The 17,106-nt window shown below is 41.8% G+C and overlaps 1 protein-coding gene across 5 annotated transcripts in view; it reads left to right on the top strand.

Moving 5' to 3' along the window:
• Nucleotides 1–380: 380 nt before the first annotated feature.
• Bod1l1 (biorientation of chromosomes in cell division 1 like 1) overlaps nucleotides 381–17,106 on the top strand; it is a 62,351-nt gene continuing 45,625 nt past the window's right edge. For all 5 annotated transcript variants that reach the window (XM_040747030.1, XM_013112492.3, XM_040747028.1 and 2 more), the window contains exons 1-6: nucleotides 381–746; nucleotides 6,166–6,290; nucleotides 10,577–10,767; nucleotides 11,238–11,849; nucleotides 12,467–12,616; nucleotides 15,732–15,898. In XM_040747030.1, coding sequence (XP_040602964.1) covers nucleotides 510–746; nucleotides 6,166–6,290; nucleotides 10,577–10,767; nucleotides 11,238–11,849; nucleotides 12,467–12,616; nucleotides 15,732–15,898 — 1,482 coding nt within the window. In that variant the 5' untranslated portion in view covers nucleotides 381–509. The remainder of the gene's footprint in view (nucleotides 747–6,165; nucleotides 6,291–10,576; nucleotides 10,768–11,237; nucleotides 11,850–12,466; nucleotides 12,617–15,731; nucleotides 15,899–17,106) is intronic.

Raw genomic sequence — 17,106 nt, 5'->3', positions numbered from 1 at the left:
AATCCCAGACTCCGGAGAGTTCTCCCGCAGTCCCACGAACGGTTCGCACTGTTAATGCCTACGGTGTCCACCCGGAGAAAAGAGAACAGCGGTGGGGCTGGCAGTCACACCGGTAAAACCAGAGCAATGTCCCCCCTCCTGTTTTCTCCGAGCTGACGCTGAAGGTGGAACGCGGGCGGACTTGAGCTCTCACCCAGCTCCCAGCCGCTCTGCCTCCCAGAGGCTGACGCCACCACAGCTTGTTCCAGCCCTGCTCAGCCTCGCGAGGGCGCTCGCGCCTCGAGGCGGCTGGAATTGGACCGCGGCGGCCCCCGTAGCGAAGCTTTAGTTGCGGTTGTCACCGCCTTTTCCTCCTTTCCCTCAGTTCCTTTTCACTTCCGGGGTTGCTCTGGATCCGCTGGTTCCGTAACAACATCCCGTTGGCTTCCCTCAGGCGGCGGGACCTGTGTAGCCGCCTCCCCCGGAGCGCCTGCCCGCCTGGGCTCGCGCGCTCCACGGCTCGGGCCGCCATGGCCACCAACCCGCAGCCGCAGCCTCCGCCGCCCGCGCCGCCGCCGCCGCCGCCGCAGCCTCAGCCTCCACCGCCGCCGCCGGGCCCTGGGGCTGGCCCCGGAGCGAGCGGCCCGGGCGGCGCGGGTGCCGGCGCCGGGGACCCGCAGCTCGTTGCCATGATCGTCAACCACCTCAAGAGCCAGGGGCTCTTCGACCAGTTCCGGCGGGACTGCCTGGCGGACGTGGACACCAAGGTGCGGAGCTTGGAAGGCGGGCGGCGCGGAGAGCGGGGTCCCGCGTGCTCGGAGGGGCGGCTTCCCCGGACCGGACCCTCGAGACGGTGTCGCTCACGGGGCTCCGTTTGCAGCCGCTTCCTTCTTCCTGACCTGCAGCGGTGTGCCGTGCCCTCTGCAAGGCTGGGAGTGTTCATTCATTCCCTTGCCCTTGTGTTCCTCTCGTAGGGTAGTGTTTCTTGACTACCTACTATGTGCCACACTGCTTGGGTCTCTGCGCTTACACCGCTGTGGTGAGCAAGACCCAAGTTCATTGTTCTTCGGGAAACTGGTTTGGAAGCACCAGGGCAGACGGGACTCGGTTCGTTCTTATTTCTCGTGATTTATCGCTCTGTTAACTTTGCACCCGAGTTGTTTTTTGCCCTCCTAAAGTTTCTTCGGTTGCAAACGCTACAAATTTGCCGTTTGCAGAAATCGTAAAGTGGTAAGGGAGTGATTTGCAATGTGTTTTGCTGGATGCCGGGGGCCGGGGGGGGGAAGAGGCAGGTAAACATGCGAAGGTAGGGAGGCAAACCTGGGCAGACAAAAAAGTGGGTTGGGAGATGGGACTCCAGCAATGACTGCCTGATTTAGTAGTTAGGTCAAGTCAGTTTGCTGAGAAGAGGCCGACAGAGATGGAGGTAGAGAGAATGGAGCCGTTCGGCAGGGGAAAGAAGGGGCGTGGGTGCATTAAGGGAGTGAGGATGTTGAAGCAAGGGCCGGAAAATTGTGCCTCTCCAAAAAAGAAGGGGAACGGAGGAACCCGGCACTGTCGCATAAAGTTGCTTTGGCCAGAGCAGGTCAACTGTCATCTTGGCAGAGTGAACCAAGGATGCAGGAAGGAGCAGTCAGTGAAGTTGGTGAAAAGCTAAGGGAATGTTTCTGGAAGCAGGTGAAGGCGTAAGTGTTGGTTCCTAGTCTGGGGATTCTGTTGCTTTCGTTTGGTTTTGGTGTGCATATTTGTTTTTGCTTCAAAGTGGGTGGGTCCGTTTGATTGCAATTGTGATGATGGAAGGTTTTTTTCAGACTGGCAGGTCTGAGGAACCCAATTTCTTTTTTTCCTTTCTTCTTTTTTTATTTTTGGTTTGCTTTTCTAGACAGGGTAGAACCTAATTTCTTTAAAAGGCCGGTATTTACAGCACTTGCAAATCCTCAGGCTTTGAGGTCTACTGCACACAGTTCTGGCATCTCCTCTAGAAAAATTCCACCTAAGCACGTGAGGCTGTCTTCTCCTACAAGGACTCTAGTCCTGGACATCATTCCTTTAGCCTTTATAAGATGCTGCAGTTTTTACTCACAGGGACTTTAGTTTATTGAGGTGTATATAGGAAGTACAATCTTGCCTTACTTAGGGCCTATCACAGCCATATTTTAAAGTTATTGCTATTGCCTTTTGAAAAATATTTTATGGGAAAATATTAGTAATGGTCAGGTAAATATTCCCCCCATATAAAGCTAGTTGTTTGTAAGCAGCAAATGGGTATTGCACTTTGATGTTCTCAGAAACCTATTTACCCGTGTTGTCATTGTGTATATTGTGTATAAAAATTAAGTTTTAATATACTGATGAAGAAGGTGCCATTTGTCCAGTTCAGCCTTTTATATATCCCATCCCCATTAATTGTTACTGCTGTGTGTCTGTGGTATCCCTGCCAAAACTGTCAAAAATAGATTATTAAAATGTTTCTTGTGGAGAGGAAGAGAAGTTGGTATGACAGTCTAAGGAAAACTTTAAATCGGTACATTGAAGTGTTGTTTTCAGTATTTCACAGTGGTTAACTCTAGGCAATTTCATGTGGTTCAACCTTGAGCTGAGGGCCCACAGAACATTCTTCCCTAGATAAGAGAGGCTGGAAGCTAGGTAAGAGCAGAACCAAACAAAATGACCCTCTTCCCAGAGAGTGGACACAGGAGGGCATAATTACCGAAACACTCTTGTAATCACTCAGGCTCTCTTTCCTTCCCACCTGACTTTCTCCTCCATTTTATCCCTCTCTTTTCTTCTTCTCCCTTAGATAGCAATTGTGTTGGTTTTAGTTTAAAAGATTTGTAATTAAGTCACATTTGTATTTTTCTAATATGTAAAAGAAAAAGAATACTACTTAGGAATGTAACATTTATAACAATACAATGAGTAGGCCAAAATAGAGATAATAGTCCCTATTCATACAAAGGACTGTTACTTTAATGGAACTTTTGAATGTCGTCTGCCACTCCTATGGAGTATGTTATTCTTCACAATTGAACCCAAAAGATGGTCCTGCTTTCTGCCTTAAAGTCTTACCTGTAGTATATAGGCTGTTAACAGTCAGGGGATTGTCTGTCAGTCATACATGTGTAAGAGTCAAGACATTTGATGGCTTTCAGGTGCTGCCCAAGAACAGACTGTCCACCCCAGAGTGTCTACACCAGCATGAGATGTAGCAATGTCTACTGCTATTCCTGGAGCCATATAATACAGTCCTCCCGATAGTCCTGCAGTCATCAGTGGTCCTTAATTAACCAAGATTATTCTGTGGCAGATCAGATCAGTTGTCATTCTTGAAGGAGCTGGAGCCTTGGACAGCTTCAAAATCCAGTTGTACCACTATAATTTTTCCTTCTAGATAACCAGTCATCAAATGTTGAATCAAGGTGTATGACTTGAAAGCCATTCTGCCCCCTTCCTATTGATTACCATCTGGAGAGTAGGAGGGAAGTTCAAGAGGTTCATCGTTCTGTCCTAGACAAGGAGTTGATGGAGCAAGAAAATGCTTTCTTAGTTGTGAATGGCTCCTGATCAATTAGTTCAGGGAATAAATACGTATGTGCCGACCAAACCTTATGTACCAAGCATATCTGGTAAGCCAGAATTCTGTTTCACAGTTATCCCAGCAGAGGAATAAAGAAAAATCAGTAAACAGTGTGTAATCAGCCCTATATAAAAGAATAAAGCAAGAGAAGCATAAGGAAGCTTTCTATTTTGTTTTGGGTATGGTTTCAGTTAAGATAATATTTGAGCTGTCCTTGAAAGAATTGGAAAAATGGAAGCCTTCCAGCCCTAGAGCAGAGGGAGCGCAGAAGACCAGAAGATCTCCTGAGAGAGGAAAGTGCCCCTCCCCCCCATCTAGTAAATTTTGGGTCTCAACATAATTGTTTGGGGGATTTCTAGTACTGAGAAGTTATTAGTGAGTTTGAACAAAAGGTCATTGAAAGGTTCAGGCAGCACTCTGGCCAGCCCAGAGTTCCATGAGAACCAGTCTGCACGAAGGCAAAGGACCCCTTTAAAAGGACAGATGCCTGTCCACTTACTCACTTTTACTCTCTCTTCTTGCGCTCTTTCTCATCTCATCCTCTCTTCTCTCTCTTCTCTTCCTCATCTTCCCCTACTCTCATCCTCTCTCGTCTTCCACCCTCTCTTCTCTCTCATCATCTCTCTCTGTCATGTCTGTCTCCCCCTTTTACTGTTGCTATAATAAACTATGGTTAATATGCTCTCCATGGCTTGTGCTCTATTGCACTGGGTTCTGGTTCCATAATTAGCAACAGTCATGACCTGACATATTATATATGAGGTGGTAATGCATAATCTACTTTGTACAAAGGTTTTGATGCCTCTAACTTTAGAAAGTTTAGTATACTCTCTTGGAAGATGGATGTGACTTAGGCTAGGGTAGGCAGGAATGTCAGGAAATGAGAAGCGTTGGAGCATGGGGTGGAAAAGGTAGTAGGAAATGAGTTCAGAACTCCCTCTGATGCTGGGGCTGCAGTGTGGACAAGAGCAGGGCTGTGCTGCAAGGGAGATAAGAATTTTCTGGCTTTTACAAAATACAGTGCCCTGCAAGAATGGTGTTATGTTAGAAGATGGCAGGAACTGGGAAAGAATGGCTGTATAATAAGCCTACTTTGAACGACAGAATGACCTGTGTTTGGATGAACTCTGAAGTATAGAGCTTGTCAAATGGACAATTAGAAGGAATGGGTATAAAAAAAGTTGGTTGCTGGGATATAAGCTTTTAAAGGAAAAAGAAAGAATGGCATAGGGTGATACTCTGCTATGTTTCTTAAAGTCATTCTAGGTCACTCACCTATATTGAAGAAGGGGGAAAAAAAGACATACAGGAAAGATAACCCTGAATGAGTAGGTGAAAGGACTAAGGTACTAAGTGAGAGCCCTTTCCTTCCTTCCTCCCTCCCTTCCTTCCTTCCTCCCTCCCTCCCTCCCTCCCTCCCTCCCTCCCTCCCTTCCTTCCTTCTTGGTTTTTCAAGAGTTTTTCTTTGTAGACCTGGCTGTCCTGGAACTTGCCCTGTAGATCAAGCTGGCCTCGAACTCAGAGATCCACATGCTTCTGCCTTCTGGAATTAAAGATGTGCATCACCACCATTGCCCTCACAGACATTTCTTAAACAGGGATAGCTTGATCTCCTTTTCATCCTCCTCCTTTTCCCTTTTTTCGGGGGGCAGGAGGGAGAGCAGGGTGAGGTAGAGGTAGGCGTTCTGAGCCATACACACTGTGCACCTTTTGAGCAGATTAGTTCTTTTGGGGTCTGTCTGTGAAATGTTCAGCAGCATCCTTGCCCTGCCCTCCTCAGTTATGATCTAAAATGATTTAGACAAATGCCCCCTTTGGGGAAGAGAGTTTAAAATCACTCCTGCTGGAGAACTATTTTTATATCAGGTTTGGATTATAGTTCAGGATCCGCTCCTGAGTAGTTTCTCTTGAGTCTATAACTTACCTCCTTTCTTACCATCACAGACTTTCATTATTTTAGTTATTGAACACTTTGCCAGGTGAGAGCTGTGTCTGTTTATGCTCAGCTATCTAGATCAGTGTGCTCATGTGTTTACTCAATTCCCATTCTCAAACCTCCTTGTGCAGGCACCAGGTCTCAGTCCCTGTTTTCAACTTCATTTCTATTGCCCCTTGTGCTCTCTTCACCAGCTAAATTAAACTACCAATCTGTGGATTCCCCTAATAATTTTGACATTATATTTTTCTAGTCCCATTATTATTGTCTTCTGTTGTTGGCTGTGTCCACAAAGAAGGCCAGTCTCCTCTCTAGTTACATCATGCAACTTTGAAACCAATTTTCCAGGTCAAATGCCACATTCTCAATCAAGACTTCTTTTCTGGGCTTTGCTGCTTTTCTGTGTTTCCAATCCTCCCACATTAACATTTGTGTCTTGTTTCTAGTCTTTCGACTGAAAAAAAAAAAGATCTTTTTTATCTTACTCTATTTCCAAACAGCTTGTCTTGGACAAAATAGGCAGTATTTGAAAGTTATGACTGAGAAAATTTCCATCAACACTTTTAGAAACCTGAGGCCTATTAAATACACTAAAATTATTGAATCTATTAGCGATATTGTATGAATTAAAGGCTTATAGCATTTATGCTTTTTTGTTTTGCTTTCTTTCTAGCCTGCCTATCAGAATCTGAGACAGAGAGTTGACAACTTTGTTGCAAATCACTTGGCAACTCATACATGGAGCCCTCACCTTAATAAGAACCAACTGAGAAACAATATCCGACAGCAAGTTCTGAAGTAAGTCTGCCTGGAGAGCACAGGCCCAGTGTGAAACCCTGCTGCCTACTCTGTCTGAAGGCCAGCGCAAGTCCATCCTCCTGACACTGGAGTTGGTGGGACTTGGTTCAGTATAGTTGGGAGGATGGCCTCTCATTTCATATTTCCCCTGTAAAGTTTAACTCTTTTCTTCTCTTGTAGTGCTTTTTAAGAATTCAAGAAAAGAAATAGCATGACTTAAAGAAAATCTGGCCAAGAAAAATCTCTATGTAACTATTAATAGATGCAAATGCTATAATGTCCTAGACAGTTGCATTCATGACAGTTTTCTTGTTTAGCAAACAGAACATGACAGAACCCTGAAATTAAAAAAAAAAATCCCTTGTTTGTAGATGTTTTGTCTTCTAAATATATACTATGTAACCAAAAGAATATATGTTTGATCTGTCTGGTCATTTTTTCATCAGCATAAGAAACAGAATAAAAGCTACAATATTTTTAAAAGTCTGGAATATTTACTTTTAAAAAAAGGACAAACTTGATTTACAGTCTTTTACTTGTTTTTGAATAGAAATATTTGCTAAGACAAAAAGACTTTCTATCCCAGTTGTTTAGAGTACCTATTCTTCCTGCTCTGACAAATATTTATACTCAAGAACATTTATAAAATATGGCTTTAAACAGGTGAGCAATCTAAGTCAAGCCTATGCAGTGTGATAGTTCCAAACCCCAGGAAGCCTCAGAAATCAAAATTCACTAAAAAGTCCATTTAGCCCCAGGTAATACTATAAACCTGGAGCCTGGGAGCTTAGACATGTCTCCCTGTGCATAAGAAAAGGAAATAGCAATAGCTTTGTTGTCTATGTTTTAAAAGCTGTTTGAAAACCTGTAAAAGAGTCCAGGTGAATCAAAAGATGCCATCAGAAAGCTGCTTAATAGTACCTGTTGGTAAAAAGTCAAAGCTGTTTCCTGAAAAGATGTTAGAAGGAGACTATTGAGTGACAGGCCAAGAAAGCCCCTTATGTCCCCAAAGGCCTTCAGTAAAACAGTAAGCAAAGTAACACAGGAATGAGAACTGGGGGGTGGGAGGGTGGAGGGTGCCTGACTCACATTGATATGCAATGCTGCTGCTGATACAGGACTCTTTCAACACTTCCTAGTTGCTGCCCTTCTCACAAATGATTGCATTCCTTCATTATCATCTGTTTAGATGGCGCTGGCATCCTTTGTATTGAACTAGTTCACAGGATCCTTAGAAATCTTGCACTATTTTTACTATCCCATGTTGAGAATCTTAAGAAGACCAACCAATCTTCTGGAGTTTCATTTATACTTTAGTGCACAAAATCTGTAAGATGAGGAAATTGTCATTTATTTTAGGAAAGGGAAATGTGAAAATCAACCACTTACAATCCTAATACCAATAGAAGACGTCTTTACCACAGTTTCATGCCTGGTAAAAGGTAAGGAAGCCAGTGATTATGGCAGTAGTGAACTCTGATGTTGCCTTCTATAAGTAGCGAGTTGCCTTCCTCTAGACTGGAGATCGGGAAGGAGAATGGCTATATTCTGTATAACTTAGCTGCTACTCTTCCTAAGACTTTCCCCTCGTTATCCTCTGGGTATGGCAGTCAAAGAAAATCTTTTGGTAGTAAGTTACCTCCTTCCACTGTGGAATTCAGGTATTGAACTCAGGTCATTGGGTTTGTACCATGAGTGTGTTTACTCCTGAAACATCTTGCTTGCTTCATTTGCAAAGGTTTATGCTAGTGATAGTAGCATATTAAGGTTTTCTTTTTCCTTAGGGAAGGATTTGTTTTGTTTTGTTTGTGTTTGTTTTTGTTTTGTGACAGGGTCTCACTATGTAAATGACTATCCTCAAACTCACTCTATAGACCTGGCTGAACTCGAACTCACAGAGATCTGTCTACTTCTGCCTTCTGAGTATTGGGATTGAAGGCATGTACCACCACCACCCAGCTTAGAAAAGGATTCTTTAGTTGTTGCAAATGTGTACTGTATGGATGGACTAGCCCTATAAATAATTGTAACCTTAAGCATGTTTTCATAAACTTACTGAAGAAAATCTCAGCTGATTGACTAAGGTCAAGCCATTGCAGTTGCCATTTCTGTAGAACAAATGACCTATCAACAACTTAAGATGGATCAACTTAATAGTTTATCTTTTGATTTAGGAAGAAGAAAGAAAATTTTATACTGATTATTTGTTCATTTACAGTGCAAAATCTAAAAATGCTGAATAGCTTTCCATAATGATCTTGACAGAATTTTAAAAGAGAAGAAAGTGACTTGGTTTCTGTATTTACTTATTTTTTTTTTTTATTTTTTAGTGCTAGGGGTTGAATCCAGGTCTTCATATATGCAAATTAAGCACTCTGTAACTGAGTTATTTTTTTTAAAGGGTCTCAGTATATAATCATGGGTCTATATGTAGCTGATGCTGGCCTTGAACTGGAGTGCTGAAATTAGAGGCATCTACCACCATGCTTGGTTTCAGCCCTTTTTTGTTTTGTTTTTTATTTTGAGAAAAGGTCTCCCAAATTTGCCCGTGCTGCTCTTGAACTCTTACCCTGAATTTCCCTGTTACTCAGGCAGGCAGTAGACTTATTATCCTGTCTCGTCCTCCTAAGTAGCTGATGTTACAGACATGCACTCCCAAGCCTGAAGGAAAGTAACTTTAACCAGGAATGTGTCTGTCAGCATTTGTCTTTACCTATGGACCTAGGGCTGAGACTTTCCTATCTGAGGAGGCAGGTAGGGAATACCCCAAGGCAGTGAGCCTACAAAGAGCTGTGAATCAGTAGTTCTGGATCGCATTTTTATATTAGATCAGAGCTGATCTCCATGAGAAGGAAGACTGAATTTAGAAGTATTTTGTTTACAGGACAAGAAGGCAAAACACAGCCAAACGGAGTAGGCAACTGAAGCAGTATTTTTGGGTCCAGTGAATTTTATTCTTTAATTTTATGCCCTTGTACTTATACCTTACAGTAAAACTTTTTAATGTTTCTTTCTGCTACATTTACAAGTCACCTTTAAGGGGGACAAAAAAGACTCCTTTAAGATACAACACTGTTTTCAGAATTTGTGTTCTGTTTTTTAACCTTAGAACTTTAAAAAGCAGGTAACCTACTTTGTTGCGTGTCAGCTCATTTTTCTTTATGTCCCACATAAATAGAATTATGGTACCACATGGTTGCAAAGTGCCTCGGGAATTGAAAATCCAGTCCACCCTCACTTCAGACAGGTGTGCTCAGAAATAGCATTTGACAGTTTAAGGACTCACCCATTCTGTCCAGAAAGATGGAGGCCAAGAAGCAGGATGTAACTAGTGCCACAGTCTCCCAGCATTGTCCTCGGCACTTTGATTCCTCCTGGTGCATTCTAGGAGGAAATGTGTGCTTCAATCTTTTTGCTCAGATGTCATTTTACAGAAGTGCTACCTACCTGTTTGTCACTCCACTGCCTGCCTTCTATGATGTTTCTTTAACCTGGAGCCTCTTTCGTCCCTCTTCTATACACATCAAGACTCAGCTCAAATGTTTTCTCTTAGTGGAGTGAGTGTTCCCAATTTATCTTGGACGTAGCCAGTAATCCCTTACTTGTCTCTTTCCCCAGAGTGCATGGTGTGAGTTCATGCCTAGCTTCTTATATTTTAGTTGTTTCTGAATCTTTAACCAGCATAGGGTGCAGGTCTAGTTTGTAGCTGCCTGGTGGCCAGCATGGTGCCCTTTTATGTAGAAGGCATTCAGAACCTACCTCTCGAATGACTAAATCATCCTGTTTTATAGCAGGGAGGTAATAAAAAGAAAGCCAGACATTTTTTTGTTTTCCTTGTTACTTAATTTGATGAAATTATACTTTGTGTATATTCTTCACTTTAACTGGAAACTCTAAGACTTATAAAAAGTTTATATTTTCTATTTTTAAAAGGAAAAAGTTTCAAAGTCGAGAGATTTACTTTAGGCCTGGAATTCGTCAGTCATGAGGTGCTCTTGTGTTCCAGGGATGGAGGCTGAGAGAAGCTCCTCCCTTGTTTTCTGTAGTGCTGAAGCTACTTCAAAGGCCTTTTGTGTGTTTTAGTTTTCCCACCAGTAATGCGTTGGTAGATAGTTTACAAATGTCTTTGTAGTATAGCATACCGAAAACCACTACTGTATTAAATTTCCCAAATAGACTATTGAAAGTTGAACATATTCTATAATAAATACTGTTTTATTTAAAATAATTTATGCAAATAATGTAAAATTGTTTCTTTACCTTTCTGTGAATCACCGGTGTTTCAGATCTGGAATGCTGGAGTCTGGTATCGACCGAATTATTTCTCAGGTTGTGGATCCAAAGATCAACCACACATTCAGGCCTCAGGTGGAAAAGGCTGTGCATGAGTTTCTGGCCACATTGAATCACAAAGAGGAAGCAACTGGCAGCACAGCTCCTGATGATGAGAAGCCGGACTCTTCCGTCATTACCCAAGGTGCTTTGGTTTTACTCTTGTCCGTTCCTGTGCTCTTCTTGATCAGATTACCTAAGTAGGGATATTTGGTTTTTTAACACTTTGATCCATTTGGCTACTGAGGTGGAATTATATGTATTTTCAGTGTTGCTGAAATTCCTCAACTGGTACGACATTTCTTTTTTGAAATTAATTTTAAACAGCATTTTAATAATAATGAGTTCATATGTGCACGGTCACTATAAAAGAAGAAGTAACTGAGATAGTTAGTGAAGACCTCCTGGAATGTTCGCAGATGTGTTGGTGCCCTTCTTTTAAGAGCTGTACTCAGGGAATAGAAATTTCTGGGTATGTACACCAGTGCTGTACCTGAAAACCTACAGGAGGAACATGCATTTCTGCTTAGCTTCTAACAGTATGTATTGTATGGATGAAGTAGAAGGGTGTGCTTTCTGCATAAATTTATTTCAAGTCTTATCTTCTCCTTGAAGGTGTTCCTGCTCCTGGGCCCAGTGCTAATGTAGCCAGTGATGCCATGTCAATCTTGGAAACCATAACTTCTCTTAACCAAGAAGCTAATGCTGCCCGAGCTTCAACAGAAATGTCAAATGCCAAGGCCAGTGAGAGAGTACCCAGAAAACTCTCCTCTCAGCCCAGCACTGACGTCAGCACTGACAAGGAGAGAGGCTCCGAGGATGGGGCTGATAGAGAAAAGGCTACCCCTGATTCTGGAGCCGAGGGGATAGAAACCGCTCCCAAGTCAGAAGAACCTGGCGATCTCCCTTGTCCAGTGGAAGAAACTAGAAATCACACCAAAGAGAATAGCTTACTTTTCCTGAGTAAGGATGCTCTGCAGGAAAGCAGTGACCAAAAAAATAAATCAGTGGACAAAGGAGAAAAGAAACCAGACAGTAGTGAGAAAGGAGAAAGGAAGAAAGAAAAGAAGGAAAAGACTGAAAAAAAGCTTGATCACGGCAAAAGGAGTGAAGATACACAGAGAGTGAAAGATGAGAAACAAGCAAAGGACAAGGAAGTGGAGAGCACAAAGCTTCCTTCTGAAAAGGTCAACAGCAGAGCCAGGGCTGCTGAGGGGCCGAAAGAAGGTATGTGCACGAATCTGTGTTGCTTTCAGAATGTTCCTTAGGAAGAGGGACAATGTCACATTTGGCTTCAGATTTTAATGATTTGTTTCAATGCTTCCAAGTCAAACTTGAAAACTGGCAAAACAATAAAAGTAGTAAGCTGGTCATGGTGGCACAAGAAATAATCCCAGCACTGAGCATGCCAATTGCAGAATCCAGTCAGCCTGGGCTAAATAAATAGGCCCCATTTGGGCTGGGGGGAAGAGAGGCAATAAATCATTTATCATTTCTTTACTATATGGGTGTGTCTATTCACAAAGAAAATTAAGAGAAAAGCTATAAACTTTGTAGTGGGCGTTATCATTTATTCACACGGTTCCTAGTACGTTATATATGCTAATCCTCAAAATACTAGGTGGTAATAATCAGTTACTTAAAATTTACATCTGGGCATATCTTTACAAATTAATAGTTATTTTTGCAAGTTACTATTTTAACCTTTGTATTTTACTAAGATAGCTGCCTTTCTGACAGTTAATTTCTTAGACATCTATTTAAAGCAGGAAATTTTAAATATTTAGGGCTTAGTTTTTAAAGATGTTCTTATGACCAGTTGTCTATTTTTTTTCTTCTTTAAGATTGCTCTTTGATGGATTCTGATGTGGATGGTCTCACTGACATCACAGTTAGCTCTGTCCACACCAGTGACCTTTCATCTTTTGAAGAAGACACAGAGGAGGAAGTTGTCATGTCTGATAGCATGGAAGAAGGAGAGATTACTTCAGATGGTAACATGCTATTCTCAATGTCTCTGCAATGTTTCTGTTAGTGATTACTTGTGTTCTGTTATAGTGGCTAATTGACAGAGTGTGGCATAGCAAGGGTCTGCTACCTTGTAATTGCAAGTTTGGCTTCTGGCTGAGCTGTAGGGTTTCTGTCTAGTACATATTGTAGTACATATTACTACAAACTTTAGTTTTCTCCATGGCCAAGGCTATCATCTGAGACAATTGCAAGACTGAGATAGTGCACATAGAGCTGCTTTTGTTTATGTGTAAATGACACTTGACAGGAGAAGTATAAGTTAGAAGACTACCAGTTAGAAATTCAGGAATCCTTAAGAGCACCCTTGGAAACACTGCTTTCCTAGAAGGGCTCACAGAGCACACCAAATGCTGGTATAGTAGTCATCCATGTTGGCTTGGCTTAGAATACCAGTGCTTGGGAGGCTAAGGCTGGAGAATAATTGTAAGTTCAAAATCTAGCTGGGACTATATAGGGAATTATAGGATATCCTATTAGTATAAGACCCTGTCTTAGATAACAAATACTGATGGTGTATGCATGGTTATGGTTGATCCAGCTAAGGGATGCAGTCAAATCAGAGAAGGATAGAGTGCATAGGTCCAGGAACCTTCTGTATACCCTCTCTGGAATTGTGGGCAACTTTACTTCCTTGATATGCATTTCTATAATAGGAATAGACTATGATCAAACACTGAAGTTCACCAGAACTTTGATCTGAAATTCTTACTTGGGCTCCAGGATATAGTCATAATAATTACTTGCCCTTGTGTCTCTAGACCCTCAGGAGATCTTGCTGCAGGACCCAACCCCCTTTCCCCATCCTAACCATAGTAGACTTTGATTTTACCTCAGGTTAAACCAGGCAAGCAGAAACATACCAGCCATGTACAGCATCATGAGGGCATAGAGATGATGTCTCAAGAAGCCTTGGGCAAATGTCAGGCAAAGCTAAGTCTTTAATATACAGTTGCCTGTCAGCTAACTAAGTGCTCTCTGGGTTCCAGAGACTGTGTTAATACCTTCTTGTGTCTTAACCCTGCAGCACTAGGAAGGAGGCGCAAGAAAGGGAACAAAGTCTTAAAGTATGTCTAATCCAAAGTCAGAAAGCCACTGAGCACCAGGTCAGAATTCAAACCTGAGTCTACTTGTAGCCAGTATGCCATGCTGCTTTTTGCCCTGAAGTTTTACCTACTCTTGCTAGTAGGCAGCATTCTTTACATTTCCTTGTAGCTTTGGATAGGACACCTGTAGCCAGCTCCTGAATAGCGACAGAGAGACTTTTTATGAATTATGAAAGCTTGGCCTTAGTTTTAGCTTGTTCCCAGCTAACTTTTAAAACTGAAATTAATTATGGGCCGGGCGTTGGTGGCGCACGCCTTTAATCCCAGCACTCGGGAGGCAGAGGCAGGCAGATCTCTGTGAGTTCGAGGCCAGCCTGGTCTACAAAGTGAGTTCCAGGACAGCCTCCAAAGCCACAGAGAAGAAATTAACTACTTTATATTAACCTAAGGTCTGCCACATGACACATTATCTCTCCTCAATACCATACATCCAGCTTCCTCCTCATCTGGCTGGCAGATCTCCCTATTTCCCAGAGTTTCTATCTTTCCCTGGAAGTCTTGTCTATCCTCTCCTGCCTAGCTATTGGTTTATTAAACCAATCAGAAGGTGCCTTAGGCAGTGAGAAAGGACAGAGACACATCTTCACACAGTGTATGAAAAGATTATCCCAACAGATGCCTAGGGAGAAATTTGGGGGAAAAAGCAGAACCTTCTGACTCCACAGATAATTTTCTTAGTGTTTGTGTATTTAATTTTTTATGTAGATATCCAGAGAAACCAAGCAGGATCCAGCAGTACACCCTAGCTATGGTGTTGGTTGTCACTGTACTGCCTGTGTGGGAAGGCTAGTCCATGTCATGTAAATCCTATGCTTTCTCTACTCTGCTGATGCTTTGGGGCCTGCTGGAATGTTCTCTTGGTTGGGACTAGATTTTATATTTACAGGTTCTAAATAGAAGAAGCTCACTAAGAGTAGTTAGTAATAGGAAATGAAAACATTCTTTTTTTTTCCTACTTTTTTTTTCCTTTGATATTTCAAGACAGGATTCATCTGTGTACCTTTGTAGATGAGGCTGGCCTGGAACTCACAGAGATCTGCCTGCCTCTGCCTCCCAAGTGCTAGAATTAAAGGCGTGCGCCACCACTGCCCAGTTTTTTTTCCCCTTTTTTTTTTATTGTGTCAAATGGAAAGATCACCTTCCTAATGTAGAGGTTTAGTTTAAGGTGTAGGAACTGTAATTGATTCCCTCCTTTTCCCTGAATTCACAAGTAGGCATTAAGATCTCAAGTGGGAACTGAGTGTGATAGTGAACAGCTTTAATCCCAGCACTTGGGAGGCAGAGGCAGGTGGATATCTATGAGATTGAACTCCAGGACAGCCAGGAGACCCTTCCTCAGAAAACGTACAAATAAACAAATAAAATCTCAAGTGTGCTTTAAAGGTATAGCATCCAGTGAATTTCCTCCACAATGAGAAAGACACTCATATCCATTCCACTGACAAACAAGAATTAACCATGTGTCAAAAATACAGTGTTTAAAATAACTGGGAGGAGCACAGTGGCATAAACAGTAAGGGGAAACTTCAGCTTAGACTGGTAGATTCACTAACCTCTGAGTGGATGCTTCCCATCAGATCATAATCAGGTAAAGTAGTCAGTCCAATAAAGTGTTTAGTTGGCTTTCCTGTTGAGCCTGCAGACAAAACCACGATCCTCCAGGGACAGAGTAGAGCCTCTGCCTCTTCACTGCTGAGCATACCCTACTTGTGACTTGCTCTTTGTTCAGATCTATTCTATGTGACTTTCATCTATACTTCCTTTTTCTTTGAATAACACAGTACTTATTGGTCTGACTCTATCTGTGAGGTTTTTTAAATGTCAATTTCTGAATTTTCTCGTACAGACACCCCTTTGGACCTTTAAATATGCTTGGAGTATATTGGTTTTTTTGTTTTGTTTTCTGCTTATGTGATATGTTGATGCTGTCAAGAGCTTATAGAAGCACTCACTCTTTATATTGACTTCTTTCCAGATGAAGAGAAAAACAAACAGAATAAAACAAAAACTCAAACCAGTGACTCTAGTGATGGAAAAGCCAGAAGTGGACGGCATGCTTATGTTCACAAACCTTATCTTTACTCAAAGTACTACAGTGATTCTGATGATGAACTCACAGTAGAACAACGGCGGCAGTCCATTGTAAGTCCAGTTGATCCCTTGCTGATTTAGTGGTGATTCTCAGCCTTCCTAATGCTTTTAGTATAGTTCCTCGTGTTGTGGTGACTCCCAACCATGAAATTATTTCATTACTATTTCATATCTGATAAGAGACCCCTGTGAAAGGGTTGTTTGACCCTCAAAGGGATCGTGATGCCCAAGTTAGAACTGCTGTGATTTAGCCTGTTGTACCAGGTTGACAAATTTTGAGTAGTAGTCTGTGCAAGGAACTAGTGTGCACAGAGCAGACATGGCCTTGCCCTTAGGATGCTTGCCATGGAACTTCATAGAGGAGACACAAAGGTGTATCATTGTTACTAGCAAAAGTGGAAAAATGTAGCAGTCTGTTTCATATTATGAAAATGTTTGCATCCAGGTGACTCCTTTCATATAAAGATACAGTATATAGCCAGTATAGTATTGAGGGAAATGCAGTCCCCTGATTCCTGGGGTTTTGAAAATGCTTATCAAGTTATCAAGTACCATTCAATGAGTGGTAGGTTTTTAAACAAAATTCATTGATTTTTTTTTAAATGACTTACAATTTAAGAAACAAAGTATAATGAAAAATTTTTATTTCAAGATGAGGGGGGATGTTGCAGAAAACTCTAAAACATGTGATTGCTAACTAGTTTCCCTTCTAAGCTTATTTCTAAGAGAGGATATTGGATAGGAATTGTGCACCTGCTTGGGATTTTTGAAATTTTGGCTTTGAGCTCTGAGCCAGAAAGGGATGGTGAGAATCACAAAATGATTGTGAACTCTCCCTAGATGAGATTCTGCCAGCAGAAAGTCCCAATACCACAGTTCAGGCCCAGGAATGTAGCCACCAAGTCAGATTGTTTGTAACCTGTCACTTAAATTTGTGTTTTAACTGTTGCTTTAGGAATAAGTTATGAAAAGTTATGAAGGCATACCCATTTAAACTTCATAATCATATTTCTATAGCTTTTTCCCTTCTTTAGTTGTAACTAGTTTGTTAAATCACTTTTTCTCAAAAGTATGCCTTTTTCAAATCAGTAGCATTCTAAAACAGTAATTAAAAGTTAAGTTGTTATCTGTGCCTTCAATAATCTGATAGCTTCCAAAATAGAGCAGTCATACCTGTACCTACATATGCATAGTGTTTTTTGCTTTTTTTGTAAGATTTGTGTGTATGTTTTACCTTCATGTATACATGTGTACCTAGT

This window comes from Mesocricetus auratus, unplaced genomic scaffold, assembly GCF_017639785.1.
Source record: "Mesocricetus auratus isolate SY011 unplaced genomic scaffold, BCM_Maur_2.0 Super-Scaffold_100006, whole genome shotgun sequence".
Taxonomy (NCBI): Eukaryota; Metazoa; Chordata; class Mammalia; order Rodentia; family Cricetidae; genus Mesocricetus; species Mesocricetus auratus.
The sequence above is the reverse complement of the archived record's forward strand: the minus strand, read 5'-3'. Positions and strand labels throughout refer to the sequence as shown.